This window comes from Megascapheus bottae, chromosome 6, assembly GCF_031878675.1.
Source record: "Megascapheus bottae isolate mThoBot1 chromosome 6, mThoBot2.hap1, whole genome shotgun sequence".
Classification (NCBI taxonomy): Eukaryota; Metazoa; Chordata; class Mammalia; order Rodentia; family Geomyidae; genus Megascapheus; species Megascapheus bottae.
This window is the reverse complement of record NC_143514.1, coordinates 8,498,833-8,511,621: the sequence shown is the minus strand read 5'-3', so window position 1 is coordinate 8,511,621 and position 12,789 is coordinate 8,498,833. Positions and strand designations below refer to the sequence as shown.

The 12,789-nt window shown below is 40.3% G+C and overlaps 1 protein-coding gene across 1 annotated transcript in view; it reads left to right on the top strand.

The window, feature by feature from the left end:
• The window catches only part of Alg14 (ALG14 UDP-N-acetylglucosaminyltransferase subunit), a 72,764-nt gene extending 60,826 nt beyond the window's left edge, over positions 1-11,938 (top strand). Inside the window, 1 exon segment of the mRNA XM_090334244.1 lies at positions 10,141-11,938. Coding sequence (XP_090190370.1) covers positions 10,141-10,371 — 231 coding nt within the window. The 3' untranslated portion in view covers positions 10,372-11,938.
• Positions 11,939-12,789: the final 851 nt, after the last annotated feature.

Sequence of the window (12,789 nt, the reverse complement as noted above, 5' to 3'; positions counted from 1 at the left end):
CCTGAGCTCAAGCCCAGGAGTGGCCAAAAAAAAAAAAAGAGTCTCTGGTCCTTTTGTGCCTGGGCTGGCTTTGAACCTTGATCCTCAGATCTCAGCCTCCTGAGTGGCTAGGATTACAGGAGTGAGCCACTGTGCCTGGCTATTTGTGAAACACCACGTTTGTATGAGCACTGATAACTGAGCACTTTGGCCTATCCTGTACTACAGTTGTGGAAATAGCCACTAGCATGTCTAAAGGTCTATTGCATGTCACTAACATGTACCAAAACCACAGCTGAAGCCAAGCACAGTGGCACATGCTTGTCATTCCAACACTAAGGCTGAGGCAGGAAGATCATGAATTTGAGGCTAGCCTGAGCTAATAAAGAGACCCTGTTAAAAAAACAACAGTAGCAAAAACCCCACAAGGTAACTGTCCCTTCATTGTGGAAGAGACATTAGAACCTGATGATGTCTGGCACCTGTTTAGCTTCTACTCCTTTACCCCAGTCCAAACCCCTAAATTAGGATGGTCACAAATACATTGGGCGGTCTCATTCCCCAAACAAGAGCAAAAAGCACCAATTCTTATTTAGATCAGACTTGTTTATCATGTCATCTGGCTTGCTCACCATATTTTGGCCACAGACTTCCAAGACCATTTGGCTACAGGCTAAGAGCACTGCAGATTCAGGGGAGGCACTCTAAAATCCTTCAGTAGTCTAGTACCTGTGGAAATCCAGAAAATGCCTTGACAAGTGTTTTTTTAAATCAGTTTTCTAATATAAATGTCACTTGGAATGAATCATGCAAAGCAAACAATATGACCGGACAAGAAATCAACTGGAATAGATGGTTAGATTATTCTAATTAAATATCCTTGGAAGGGTAGGGATAAATCATGCCAGATCAAAGCTGTGTCTGCAATAGAATTGACAGACCTTGAGAAGATTGACAGAGTGTGTATTTAATCTCTCTATATATCCTGTCTCCAGCCTTTATTCCACATAACATCCAGTTCCACTATACACTATTGTACTTCATGGTAGAGTATAATAGCCACCTTTGTTGTTGTTGTTGTTGTGGGGCCTGAGTGCTGTCATTGAGCTCTTTACGTTGTTGTTTGATTATAAAGGTGATGAATTAAATAGAGAGGATACAGTTACAATATATATCAAGTATATTTCTTTTGACCAGTGTCATTCTTTCCTTCATTTTCTCCTGAGCTCTTTTTGATTAAGACTAATGCTCTACCACTTTGAGCCATAGCACCACTTCTGGTTTTCTGGGAGCTAATTGGAGATAAGGGTCTCACAGACTTTCCTGCTCCAGCTGGCTACAAACTGTGATCCTCAGATCTTAGGCCTCAGCCTCCTGAGAAGCTACCACTACAGGTGTGAGCCACCAGTGCCTGGCAGTTTATTAATACTTTGTCATGGTCAGGCACTGTGTTAAATACTTCACCTATTTTACTTAATCTACACAGCAGTCTTACCATGTTATATTTGGTTCTGACTGAATAGCTATTCCCCACCCCCACCCCTTACCACTACAGGCTCCTAAGATGAAAATAGGCTCAGATTGACCAACATCCCTCCTAAAAACTGTAGAGCCAATCCTATCTTTATTTTAATTTTCTTTTCTTTTTTTTTTTTTTTAACCAGTCCTGGGCTTGAGTTCAGGGCCTGAGCACTGTCCTTGGGCTTTTCTCAAGGCTAGCACTCTGCTGCTTGAGCCGTAGCACCACTTCCAGCCTTTTTCTATGTATGTGGTACTGAGGAATCGAACCTGGGTCTTCGTGCATGCTAGGCAGGCACTCTACCACTAGGCCAAACTCCCAGCCCCTCCCTATCTTTATTTTAAATCTGCATCTTTGTCTACATTATTCACTACAATAAATTCAAAGCTCTGAGATTCAGTTCAACATCTCTGCTTGATAATAACCCATTTCAAGCTCCTGCACTCCAGCCCAACCCAAACCCTTTCACTGGTCCTCAGTAACTCAGTCCACTTCTCCTGCTGTGTACTGCATGTGCATTCCTATGCCTGTCTTTTGTTTTGTTTTGTTTTGTTGTTGACCTACTGGAGGATAAGCTTCATTAGGATATACTTTCCTAATCCCCACAACAGTACCTGGCATATTGTCTTTGCTCAATAAATTGTTTCTTGAAAGAATGGATCCATGATCGGAGAAACTGAAGCATGAATGGATAAGTGGTGCTGGTTCACTTGCCATAAAGCAGTCAACCCAAGTCAGCATGAGTCCAAAGCTCTGGTCCATAAACACCGTGTTATTCAGCTTCTTTAAAAAAATAAACTTAAAAAACAAGTCAGTTCACATTTTTTATTCATTTGTGGAGTATACGGTAATTCAAAACACATTTAAAATGTGAAGTAATTATTATCATTTCTCTGTACTGGGAGCCTTCACACTCCTGCTCCAGTTCTTCTGAAATGTGTAATTATCGTAGCCTGTAGTTCTTCTGTGCTGTGTAACATTAGGACTGCTTCTTCCCTCCGCTGTGTTTTGGTGCCTAATCCCCACCCTCTCCCTCTCCCCACACAGAAGGCTCTCATGGCTTCTATTTTGCTCTCTGCTTTCTATGTCATCAGCTTTATGTGGCTTCCACACACAGGTGAGAACAGGAGGTGTTTGTCTTTCTATGGCTGACTTACTTCACTTAACCTGTCGCTCTGCAGTTCTATCCTCAGTGCTTCAAAGGGCAGGGATCTCCTCTTTTCCCTTGGACTTCGTGCATACACGATCTCAGTGAAATGGAGCCATCCACTCTTCAGAGAACTGACTAATTGAGGAAGATTTTTTTTTAAGTTGTAAACTTTTTTTTAATTATCTACAAGCAAAATTCAAGTAAGGAGACAACAATAAACTCATTATTCTTTTTTTATTAAAGAATTTATTAACATTGATTTTTACATCGTATTTCAAATGATCTGTTTAACAAACAAGTATTCAAGAAAGGAATCTCTGTATACAATCACTGGCACTTATTTTAGAACATAATCAAAATTAGGCTGAGAGTTTGTATGTCATAGATACATATTAATCTATGAAATAAAACATTATGTCTATAGAGTCATACATTTTTATGTCTATGTAGTTGTGTTTATATTTCCAACACCATGTCCATAGCATTGGTAAACTCATTATTCTTAAAACATTAATATAATAGTCTAGATAAAAACTAGTTTGAGCCCAGTACCGGGTGTGGGGGGTTTCACCCTGTAATCCAGTTACTCAAGGAAGCTAATATCTGAGGATCATGGTTTGAAGCTAGCCCTGGCAGACAAATCTGAAAGACTCTTAACTCTAATTAACCAACAAAAAGCTGGAAGTGGAGGTGTGGCTCATAGCAGTAGCATAGAAGCATTGAATACAAAACCCAAATAAGACTGCAAGGCCCCAAATTCAAAACCCAGTACTGGCACCAAAAGCAAACAAACAAACCAAACCCATTGTGCAGCTTTCCTACCTTTGGGAATGGCTTAGAAGAAGATGAAAGTTATGTGTCTAGATAAGGAGAAGTAGAAAAGTTGCTGAGAGGTGGTATGTTCTCACTAGTAGGTTAATCACCTCCTTTCCATGCTGTCAGCTTCAGCCATTTTTTAAGTCAGTTTGGCAGATATCAGTAAATATGATTTCCAATATAAAAGTAAAAATGTCTAGTGGCAATTCCACCATAGAATAACTCACTCCTTCCCCCAAACACGGGACGGAATCTGCAATAAACAAAGGGAAAGTGGGCCTCAGAGTGCTGCATACCCAAGGATGACAATTCAGAAAATTCCCTCAGCAGTGGGATCTTGAGATTTGTAAAGAGTGATTCAAGTGTTTAGGATTTATTTGGCTGTCCCATGTTGGTCTTGATAAGTTAGATGTTTCTGTTTATTACTACTCAGATGATTAAATATACACAGAAAGGGAGAAATGCAATGTACTATAACTTGAGCCAGACACGCACGTCACCCCATCTGCCACACATCCTTTTCCTTCCTGCTGTCCACCTCCACTGATTGCTGATAGGGAGCCCCTCCCTTCCTCAGCCCAGACTTCCTGTCCACTGCATGGCAGAGACACCTACAACTGCATTTTCTTCCTCGCTCCTTGACCACTGTCAGATGCTTCCCTGTTTAGTTTTTGGAGGCTTTGTGCCCTGCTACTCTTGCCTTTCTCTTATCTTGTATATAGTCTATGGCCTATTTTTTTCTTATACCCTGAAATGGTCACCAGGTCTGTTCTGCCAGTATTTCTGACCCATGTTTCACCCTGTCTCTTCCTGTGCTCACAGCCGAGAGTTTGTAGCCCTGCCTAAGGAAATCCTGCCTCTGCTATAATGGGGTCTGTTCTTCCCTGACTCTCCTTTGTTGCCCTCATTATCTTCATTCTTTTCTTATTAGCCTTTATGGTAGCAATCCATCATCCATTCTGATGGACTGAAACAGATTCAGATTTTTACCAGATACAGTTAATTCTCTTTACCTCACTTTGTTCCCATTCATCTTCATATTCACACATTGGCCCTTGGCTCCTTTCTGTTAAGTCCTTCTCAGCTCCCTTCCTGCAGCATGCCCGTTCTTCTCTGTTTTGTTTTTAGTTTGGGTTTTTTTTTTGGAGTTCCAGGACTCCAACTCAGGGTCTGAGCACTGACCTTGGGATTTCTCAGGGCTAGTGCTCTACCACTTGAGGCACAGCACCACTTCCAGCTTTTTCTATGTATGTGGTACCAAGGCCTTCCTGCAAGATAGGTGATAGGCAAGCACTCTACCACTAGGCCAAACTCCTGGCCCTCTGCTCCGAGTTTCAACCCCATAACACACTAAGTAGCCATTACTAAGAATAATGGAATCCTCATATTGGAGGCGAAATCTGAGGCTCTCTTCTCTTTTTCTTTTTTTCTTTTTTTTCAAGTATCACAATGTTTATTGATAGATACAGTATATAAAATCAGGGCATGAACATGACTTGAACTCTTCTCTTTTTTCTATCCTTGTAACTTTGCTGGCTGCAAGATGCACATTCATCTTTTTTTTTCTTTCATATTTTAGAGGCTAGATAAGGGACTTTGTGGCTTTCCTCTTATTTCTCAGCCATTCTTTTTTTTTTTAACACCACATAAGTTTATTTCAGATGTAACAGCAATGTTAAAATTGACAAGTTTATCTTAACTGCACCAAGTAAACTTAGCCACTTAAGTATTTTTAAAGTTATTTCCTCCAAAAACTGAGGGAGCTTTGCTTTTCCACCACCACACACCATAGTTTCCCAATAGTTTTGTTTGGAGAACTTTCAATTTAGTCAAAAACTGGTTTAGAGATATTTCAGAACTTCTTTCTCCAAATAAAAACAAATCTGGACAAATTATATGTTGCATAAATTTTTCTACAGATTCTTTCATTTTGAACCTAAATGCAAATACCGTACGTACAGTTCAATTTTAACCATTTACCCCAGTATCTGTCCTGAAAAATGATACAATCAGGGATGCTCCAATTAACAGGACTGATTTCCCTCAGATTTTTTTTTTTTATCAAAATAACCAGCTCAACAAGGAGCATTACTTTTACTCTTTACTGATTCACAGGCATATGTAGTGCCCAGGTTCTACCTCTTCCATATCTTTCTCTTCTGTAAGTGGATGGAATTATTCAATACAAGTTTGATGTAGGACAATTAACCCATTACACACACTTAAAATTTAGATTATGTCATTCACTAGTTGGAAAAAGAAACTATAATGATAGGGAGCCTACACAATCAATTCAAACTTTAATATTTTTCCCCTCTTTATAACATGTATCTAACTTCATGAGGCAGCTATTTGGTTTTCAATAACCATACTTAGGAATACATTCATTAGGACTGCTTAGATAGTCCAGGTGAAAGGGTTATAGAAATAGAGGCAGTGTCATCTCAGAAAACTCATTTATATATCAAAATCTATTTTGATATCTAGAAGTTTACATGAAAAAGGGCTGGTTTCTTCAAACTAATTATGTTTTCTGTAACTCAAGCACTCTTCTCTTGTCTCAAGCCATTCTTAAAATGCTTTATTTGTATTGCCTCATATTACAGTATTTACTTCCGTCCTCATCTCTCCCTTTGCCTTTCTGCAGGTCTAGCCAGTATTCTGTGAGCAGAAGTACTGAATTTGCTGACACCTGAGACTTCCATGTAGCCTGCTTTTTGACCATGGAGTCTAGTTCTCTGGCTTTTTATCTATGGCTCATAAACATGATTTAAAGAAAAGAAAAAACTTCCCTGCAGCTGTGTACTGTCCTTCCTGGACTCTGTCTAGCTTCCACATCCAACAGCAAGTGATAGTGATTTTTCAGGCCTGTGACACAGTGTTGGACTGCTTCTTTCTAGCCTCAAGATTGAAGCCTTAGTTGGACTCCATATGGCTCATGATCATCCGTTCTTCTGTCTTGGATCACTCTCAGCTATGTGATCTCTTCCTTACAATCAATCGGAGACCCCACATTCTTTGAGGAGGAGAAGAGGGGCTCCTACTGGGTTGGCAGTTGAGTTCAGGCTACAGAAGAAAAACACATCTTTTCATACATACCAGTATTATTTCATCCAATGAGACTTGGCCTGTACTGACCGAAACCTACAGAACAACAGACATGTTCCAATTGTTCTTGATTCTTGATATGCCTCATCTACCCCCATGACTTCATACTTAAAGTATCCCTGGCCTCTTTCCAGTTTCTAGACCCATAACTTACATTACTTTTAGTCCATCTCCTGAGGTTCCTGCTCTTGGAGAACTTTAGTCATTGACTTGGTCATGCATCCAGCAGACATACTGAACACCTGCTGGTGGACTCTGCAGATTGTCTGAGGCTAGTTGAGGAGTTAGACAAAATAAAGGGTTGTGTCATTTAATGTGCCTGTTATTGCCAGTGACAGAAATCCTATTTCAAACTGGCTTACACAAAAATAGAAAATGTTCATTTTCTCACATACCTGGCAAGGCTAGGGAGAGATCTGGCTTTTTTCAGGCGAAGCTGGAACTTCAGTGCTGCCTGGGGACCCGATGTTATCATCACCCTGTTTTGCTCTGCTTTGTTGTGTGATGGTTTCCTTCTGAAGCTGTCCACTGCGTAGCAAACTAGATGTCCATGCCGGGTCCATGCCTCTCATGGCTTCCAGAACAGTAGGAAAGGCACCATTCTCTCAGCAGCTCCAACAGATGGTCCATTAAGACTTGTGGTTTCTGCCTGAATTATGTACTCTTCTCTGAGCCAGTGATTTTCATCACGGGAATTCCATGCTCTGCTTGCTCAGGCTAGAGTCATAAGCCAGATGTGGAGTCAGCTCTATTCAAATACTTAAATTGAGAACAAAGAGTGTAGTGGTTTCCCTGAGAAAAAGGTAAATAGATGTGGGGTAGTTTTTTTGTTTTTTTGTTTTTGCCAGTCCTGGGGCTTGAACTCAGGGCCTGAACACTGTTCTTGAGCTTTCTCAAGGGTAGAGCTCTACCACTAGAGCCACAGCACCACTTACAGCTTTTTTCTATGTATGTGGTACCAAGGAATTGAACCTGGGTGTTGGTGCATGCTAGGCAAGCACTCTACCATAGGCCAAACTCCCTGCCCTGGGGCAGTTTTTAAAGGGGAGAAAACTGGGTGCCAGCAGATCGTGCCGGTAATCCTAGCTACACAGGAGGCTGAGATCTGAGGATCATGGTTTGAAGGGGAGGAGAGGAAGGAGAAGGGGATGGAGGAAAAACCAGCAATGTGTATAATACTGTTACAAGTCTGTCCAACAGGAACATTGGATGCCAATGGAATAAACAGGGAAGGCTCTTCCTTGCTCAGTCCTTTCAGACTACTCTGTTCCACATGAAGAGTATGATGAACCTAGAAGTGACCTCTGTCCCCAGGAGCTCACAGCAGCGAGGCAGAGAGGTGACATGGCACCACATTCACTATAGAAATGTAGAGGAATAAAAAGGATAGCTCCAAACACCATATTACCTAAAATCTACTTTATGCAGTCTGTCTCAGTGGGTATTTTTTCATTGTATTGCTATTGTTGTTGCTCATAAATCTCTTTGGTATGCTTTGAATAATGAAATCTCCATAATCCACACTAAACAACTAATGTCTAGTCTGCTACAACCAAAACCTTGCTTAATTAAAAGTGGTCTTTCTTGAGATTTGTTTGTCTTTTCTTTTTCCAAGTCCTTTTCTTCCCCAGTGCTGAGGGTCCACAGGCCCTCACATCTGATAGGGGCAGTACTGGAGTTTTAACTCAGAACACATACTAGCTAGGCAGGTCTGCCACAGCTGACCCATGTCTTCAATCCTCTTTTGGATTCATTTGGAAATAAGATCTTGCCAATGTTGCCCCTAATTTACACTTCCATTATAGTTGGGATACCAGGTGTCTGCCACCACTTCCAGCTTCTTTTATCGAAATGGACACCACATGGTCCTTCTGTGTTTGATCTCAGCTTCCCTAGCAGCTAGGATGACAGGTGTGTACCACTGGACCAGGTTCTGGATGTCTATCCGGATTACTTGCCAATCTACCCAGGCTAGCCTTCCCATCGCAGGATTGCAGGTGTAAGCCATTGGTACCTGTTTTTCTTTTTAACTTAATTTATGGTTTTATTGTACCTGGGACTTGTATTAAGGTGCCTCAAAACAGGAATATATTCAACAGCTATACAAACACTACTTCTAGGCTGTGTCAGGTTTTTAGTGTATCTCCTACCCACACACAGTCATATGCAGTCATCTCTATAAGGTAGACATAGTTTAGAACTAGACATATGACAGACACCAGTAATCTCAATATACAGGAGGCTGGGACATTAGAATCACAGGTTTGAGGCCAGACTGGACTTCAGAATGAATTCCAGACTAACCTATGGTACTTAAGGAGACCTTGCCTGAAAACACTAAAAAGAAAAATACATAAGTAATTTGTATATAGAAGGTCAACCAGATGTTGAAATGAGCCATTTATGGATATGTACTTTTAAAAAAAATCATTTTGTGACATTCAGGATCCATCAAGAATGCCTTACCTTCTTTTAGCTGCAATTATATTTTGTCTTCTATGGTTGAAAAGAAGATTGAGAAAAGCAACCTAAATAGTCCAGAGCTTCAGAAGTACTTAATACAATGCTTGTCAACAGGACACACATGACGGCGCATGGAGTCACCCCTGCTTGTCGGCCGCTCAGGGATCCCACTAAGCACCCCGTGGTGCATAGATAACAGGCCCACAACTAAATACATTTACACGATCACGTTCTAACATGTCAGTGGTGCCTTACATTCCTAAGACTTTAGAATTTTAAGTCCTGAGGTAAGTTTGTAATATGAGGCAAATTAAGAGTCATAGAATCCAGGAGCTGACATAGAATATTCAGACCAGCTCAAGGCTACCTCCCTACCCCTTGAGCCACAGCCCCAGTTCCTGTTTTCTAGGGATTCATTGGAGATAAGAGTCTCTTGGTCTTTTGTGCCTGGACTGGGTTTGAACCTCGATCCTCAGATCTCAGCCTTCTGAGTAGCTAGGATTACAGGTGTGAGCCACCGCGCCCGGCTTGTGGGTTGAATTTTTTTCCCCCCTCAGGTTAGTTAACTAAATTGCTTTTAGTCAGTAGCTTTCTATAAAAATTAGCAGACTTTCAAAAGCACTAGAAATCATCTGGCTTTCCAGCACAGATTAAACCCTCTTAAAGGAGAAATCTCACCCTGAATATTGATTTCATAATGTACAAAAATACCCTATACGATTGTTATCTAAGGACATTTTCTCCTTCCTAGAGAGAAAAGTGAATGAATCTTAGTTAATATGATATGTTTCAGTATATTTGGATGACATGTACCATTTGCTGAGAAGATCCATACATGTCTGTGAGCCCCAGGCACTGGGCTAGGAGTTGGAAGTTCAGATTTGATCCCGTCACAGAGCTAGTGAGCATGAGAACCAAGGAACACGCCCACCCAGTTTCTACAAGCGTTGGCTTCCACAGCTCTGTCTGCTGTATCCTGGTTCTTCACCAAGAAAGACTTACTGGACTCATACACACGTCTCTTAAGCTACAGGACGTCTTAATGAAAAATGCCTCATTTTGATTAATCTTGTGTATTTTAATTTAACCTTTTTTTTTTTTAAAGGTGTTGTGTAATGGACCAGGAACATGTGTTCCTATCTGTGTATGTGCCCTCCTCCTTGGGGTCTTCGGAATAAAGAAAGTGATCATTGTCTACATCGAGAGCATCTGCCGAGTGGAAACACTGTCCTTGTCCGGAAAGATTCTGTTCCGTCTCTCACATTACTTCATTGTTCAGTGGCCAGCTCTTAAGGAAAAGTATCCCAAATCTGTGTACCTTGGGCGAATTGTTTGACCAATGGCAACTTCTTTAGAATTCTGCAGTCAACAATATTGACCTTAACATACTGATAAAAGCTTCTGAAAGAATGATTGATGACTAAGAGTAAAGTCTCTAGAGAGACTGAAATGCCGGAGTGGTGGCACACACTTGAAATCCCAGCACTGGGGCAGCTGAAGCAGGAAAACTGCAGATTCTAGGACAATCTGTACCACCTAGAAAATCCCTGTTTAAGGAGAGGGGGGAAAGGAGAAGGAAAGAGTGAGAGAAGAAAAGAGGATGGGATTCCTCTCATAAAATTATTAAAATATATCGGCCGGGAGTTTGGCCTAGTGGTTAAAGTGCTTGCCTAGCATGCATGAAGACCCGGGTTCGATTCCTCGGTACCACATACATAGAAAAAAGCTGGAAGTGGTGCTGAGGCTCAAGTGGTAGAGTTCTAGCCTTGAGAAAGTCCAAGGACAGTGCTCAGGCCCTGAGCTCAAGCCCAGGACTGGCAAAAAAAAAAAATTATTAAAATATTAATAAACAGTTTGTATCAAGTATTTAGGTCTCTATACACCAAATTCTCCTTAGGTTGAAATATGAAACACTGCCTGCAAGTTTTCTTACAAATCTTTTTTTTCTTCTTTTTTTTATTGTAATTAATAAAAGGGTTACATATTTGCCAGATAGAAGGTGCATTAATTCACATACATTGATACCCTTTTACATGTCTTGGTACCCATTACCCTCCCCCCCACACCCCCCACCCGTCTTGGTTTTCCCCCTTCAAATTTCAAATAACCAAATACAAATAAATTCAGTATATCAGATAACAAAGTGAGATACTGTAACAACATGAGATACTCAAGGGACAGCAAAGGAGATGAGAGATAACATAGTACATTAAGGACAACAATCATTCGTTATATGGCTTTTGTTTCAATATCTTGGAGGTCCTTTCAATTAGCTTCATACTCTTACAAATCTTTTTAGTAGTTTTTTAACCTAATAGAAAGTTTATAGGGAATAGAAAATACATATATATATGTATATATATATGTATGAATGTATATGAAATAGAAAGCAACATTTCCTGTCCTGTGGCTTTTGCTTTTTTTTTAAATATATTTTTTATTGTAATTAATAGAAGGGTTACATGATATTTGCCAAATAAATGGTGCATTAATTCTCACACATTGATACCCTTTCCCATGTCTTGGTCCCCATTTCCCTTCCCCCCTCCCCCACCCCTCATCTTGTTTTCCCCCGTTCCCTATCCAATTTCAGATAACCAAATTCAAATATATCCAATATATCAGGTAACAAAGTGAGATAGTGTAACAATATGAGATAACCAAGGGACAGTAAAAGTGATGAGAGATAACATAGTACCTTAAGAACAACAATCATTAATTATATGGCTTATGTTTACATCATATTTTAAATGACAAGTTTAACAAACAATTGTTCAAGGAGGGAATCTCTAATTACATTCTCTGGGACTTAGTCTTTAGAACTTAATCAAAATTAGGCTAACGATTTGTATGTCATAGAAACATATTAATTTATGAAATAAAACATTATGATTATAGAGTCATAGGTTTTTTTTGTCTATATAGTTATGTTTGTATTTCCATTACCTTGTCCATTGCTTTGGGTATGCAGTTATTGAGTCCTCGCTCTTGTACACTTTGGGTTTAATAACCGCATATTAAGGATACCATGCACCTTTTGTTCCTTAGGTCTTGACTTGTCTCACTCAACATGATTCGCTCTAGATTCATCCACTTTCCTGCGAATGCCATTATTTTATCTTGTCTGTTGGCTATATAGAATTTCATTTTCTATATCCATTCATCTGCAGTAGGGCATCTGGATTGTTTCCATCGCCTGGGGCTTTTGCTTTTTTAAATGGTATTCTGCACCATTTAAAGAAAGGTTATTTCTTCATTTTGTGTTCCAGTGCAATAAGCTTTATTTCCTGTGTGGAGTCAGTGATGCCCCTGCTGTGTTCTTTTGCATAAAAGAAGCGGTTATATAAAGTTGGCACCTTGACAGCTTGCACTCCACAGGCTTTCCAGCCCTTGACCGTGAACAAGTATCTTCATTCATTCTGCAATCTTGCTTTATGCATTGTTGGCCTCAAGCCAGACTAGCTCTCAAAATACCTAATTTAATTGTAAGAAATAAATTAAAAGTCTGGTGTCAGTGGCTCACATCTATAATCGTAGCTACTCAGGAGGCTGAGATCTGAGGATCATGATTAGAAGCCCGCCCAGGCAGGAAACTCAGTGAGACTCTTAACTCCAAAAAATTACTCATAAAAGCTGGATGTAGCCATGTGGCTCAAGTGGTAGAACACTTGCCTCGAGCAAAAGAAGCTTAAGGACAGCACCCAGACCCAGAGTTCAAGCCCCAAGACCTGCAAAAATTAAAACATCAAAAAAA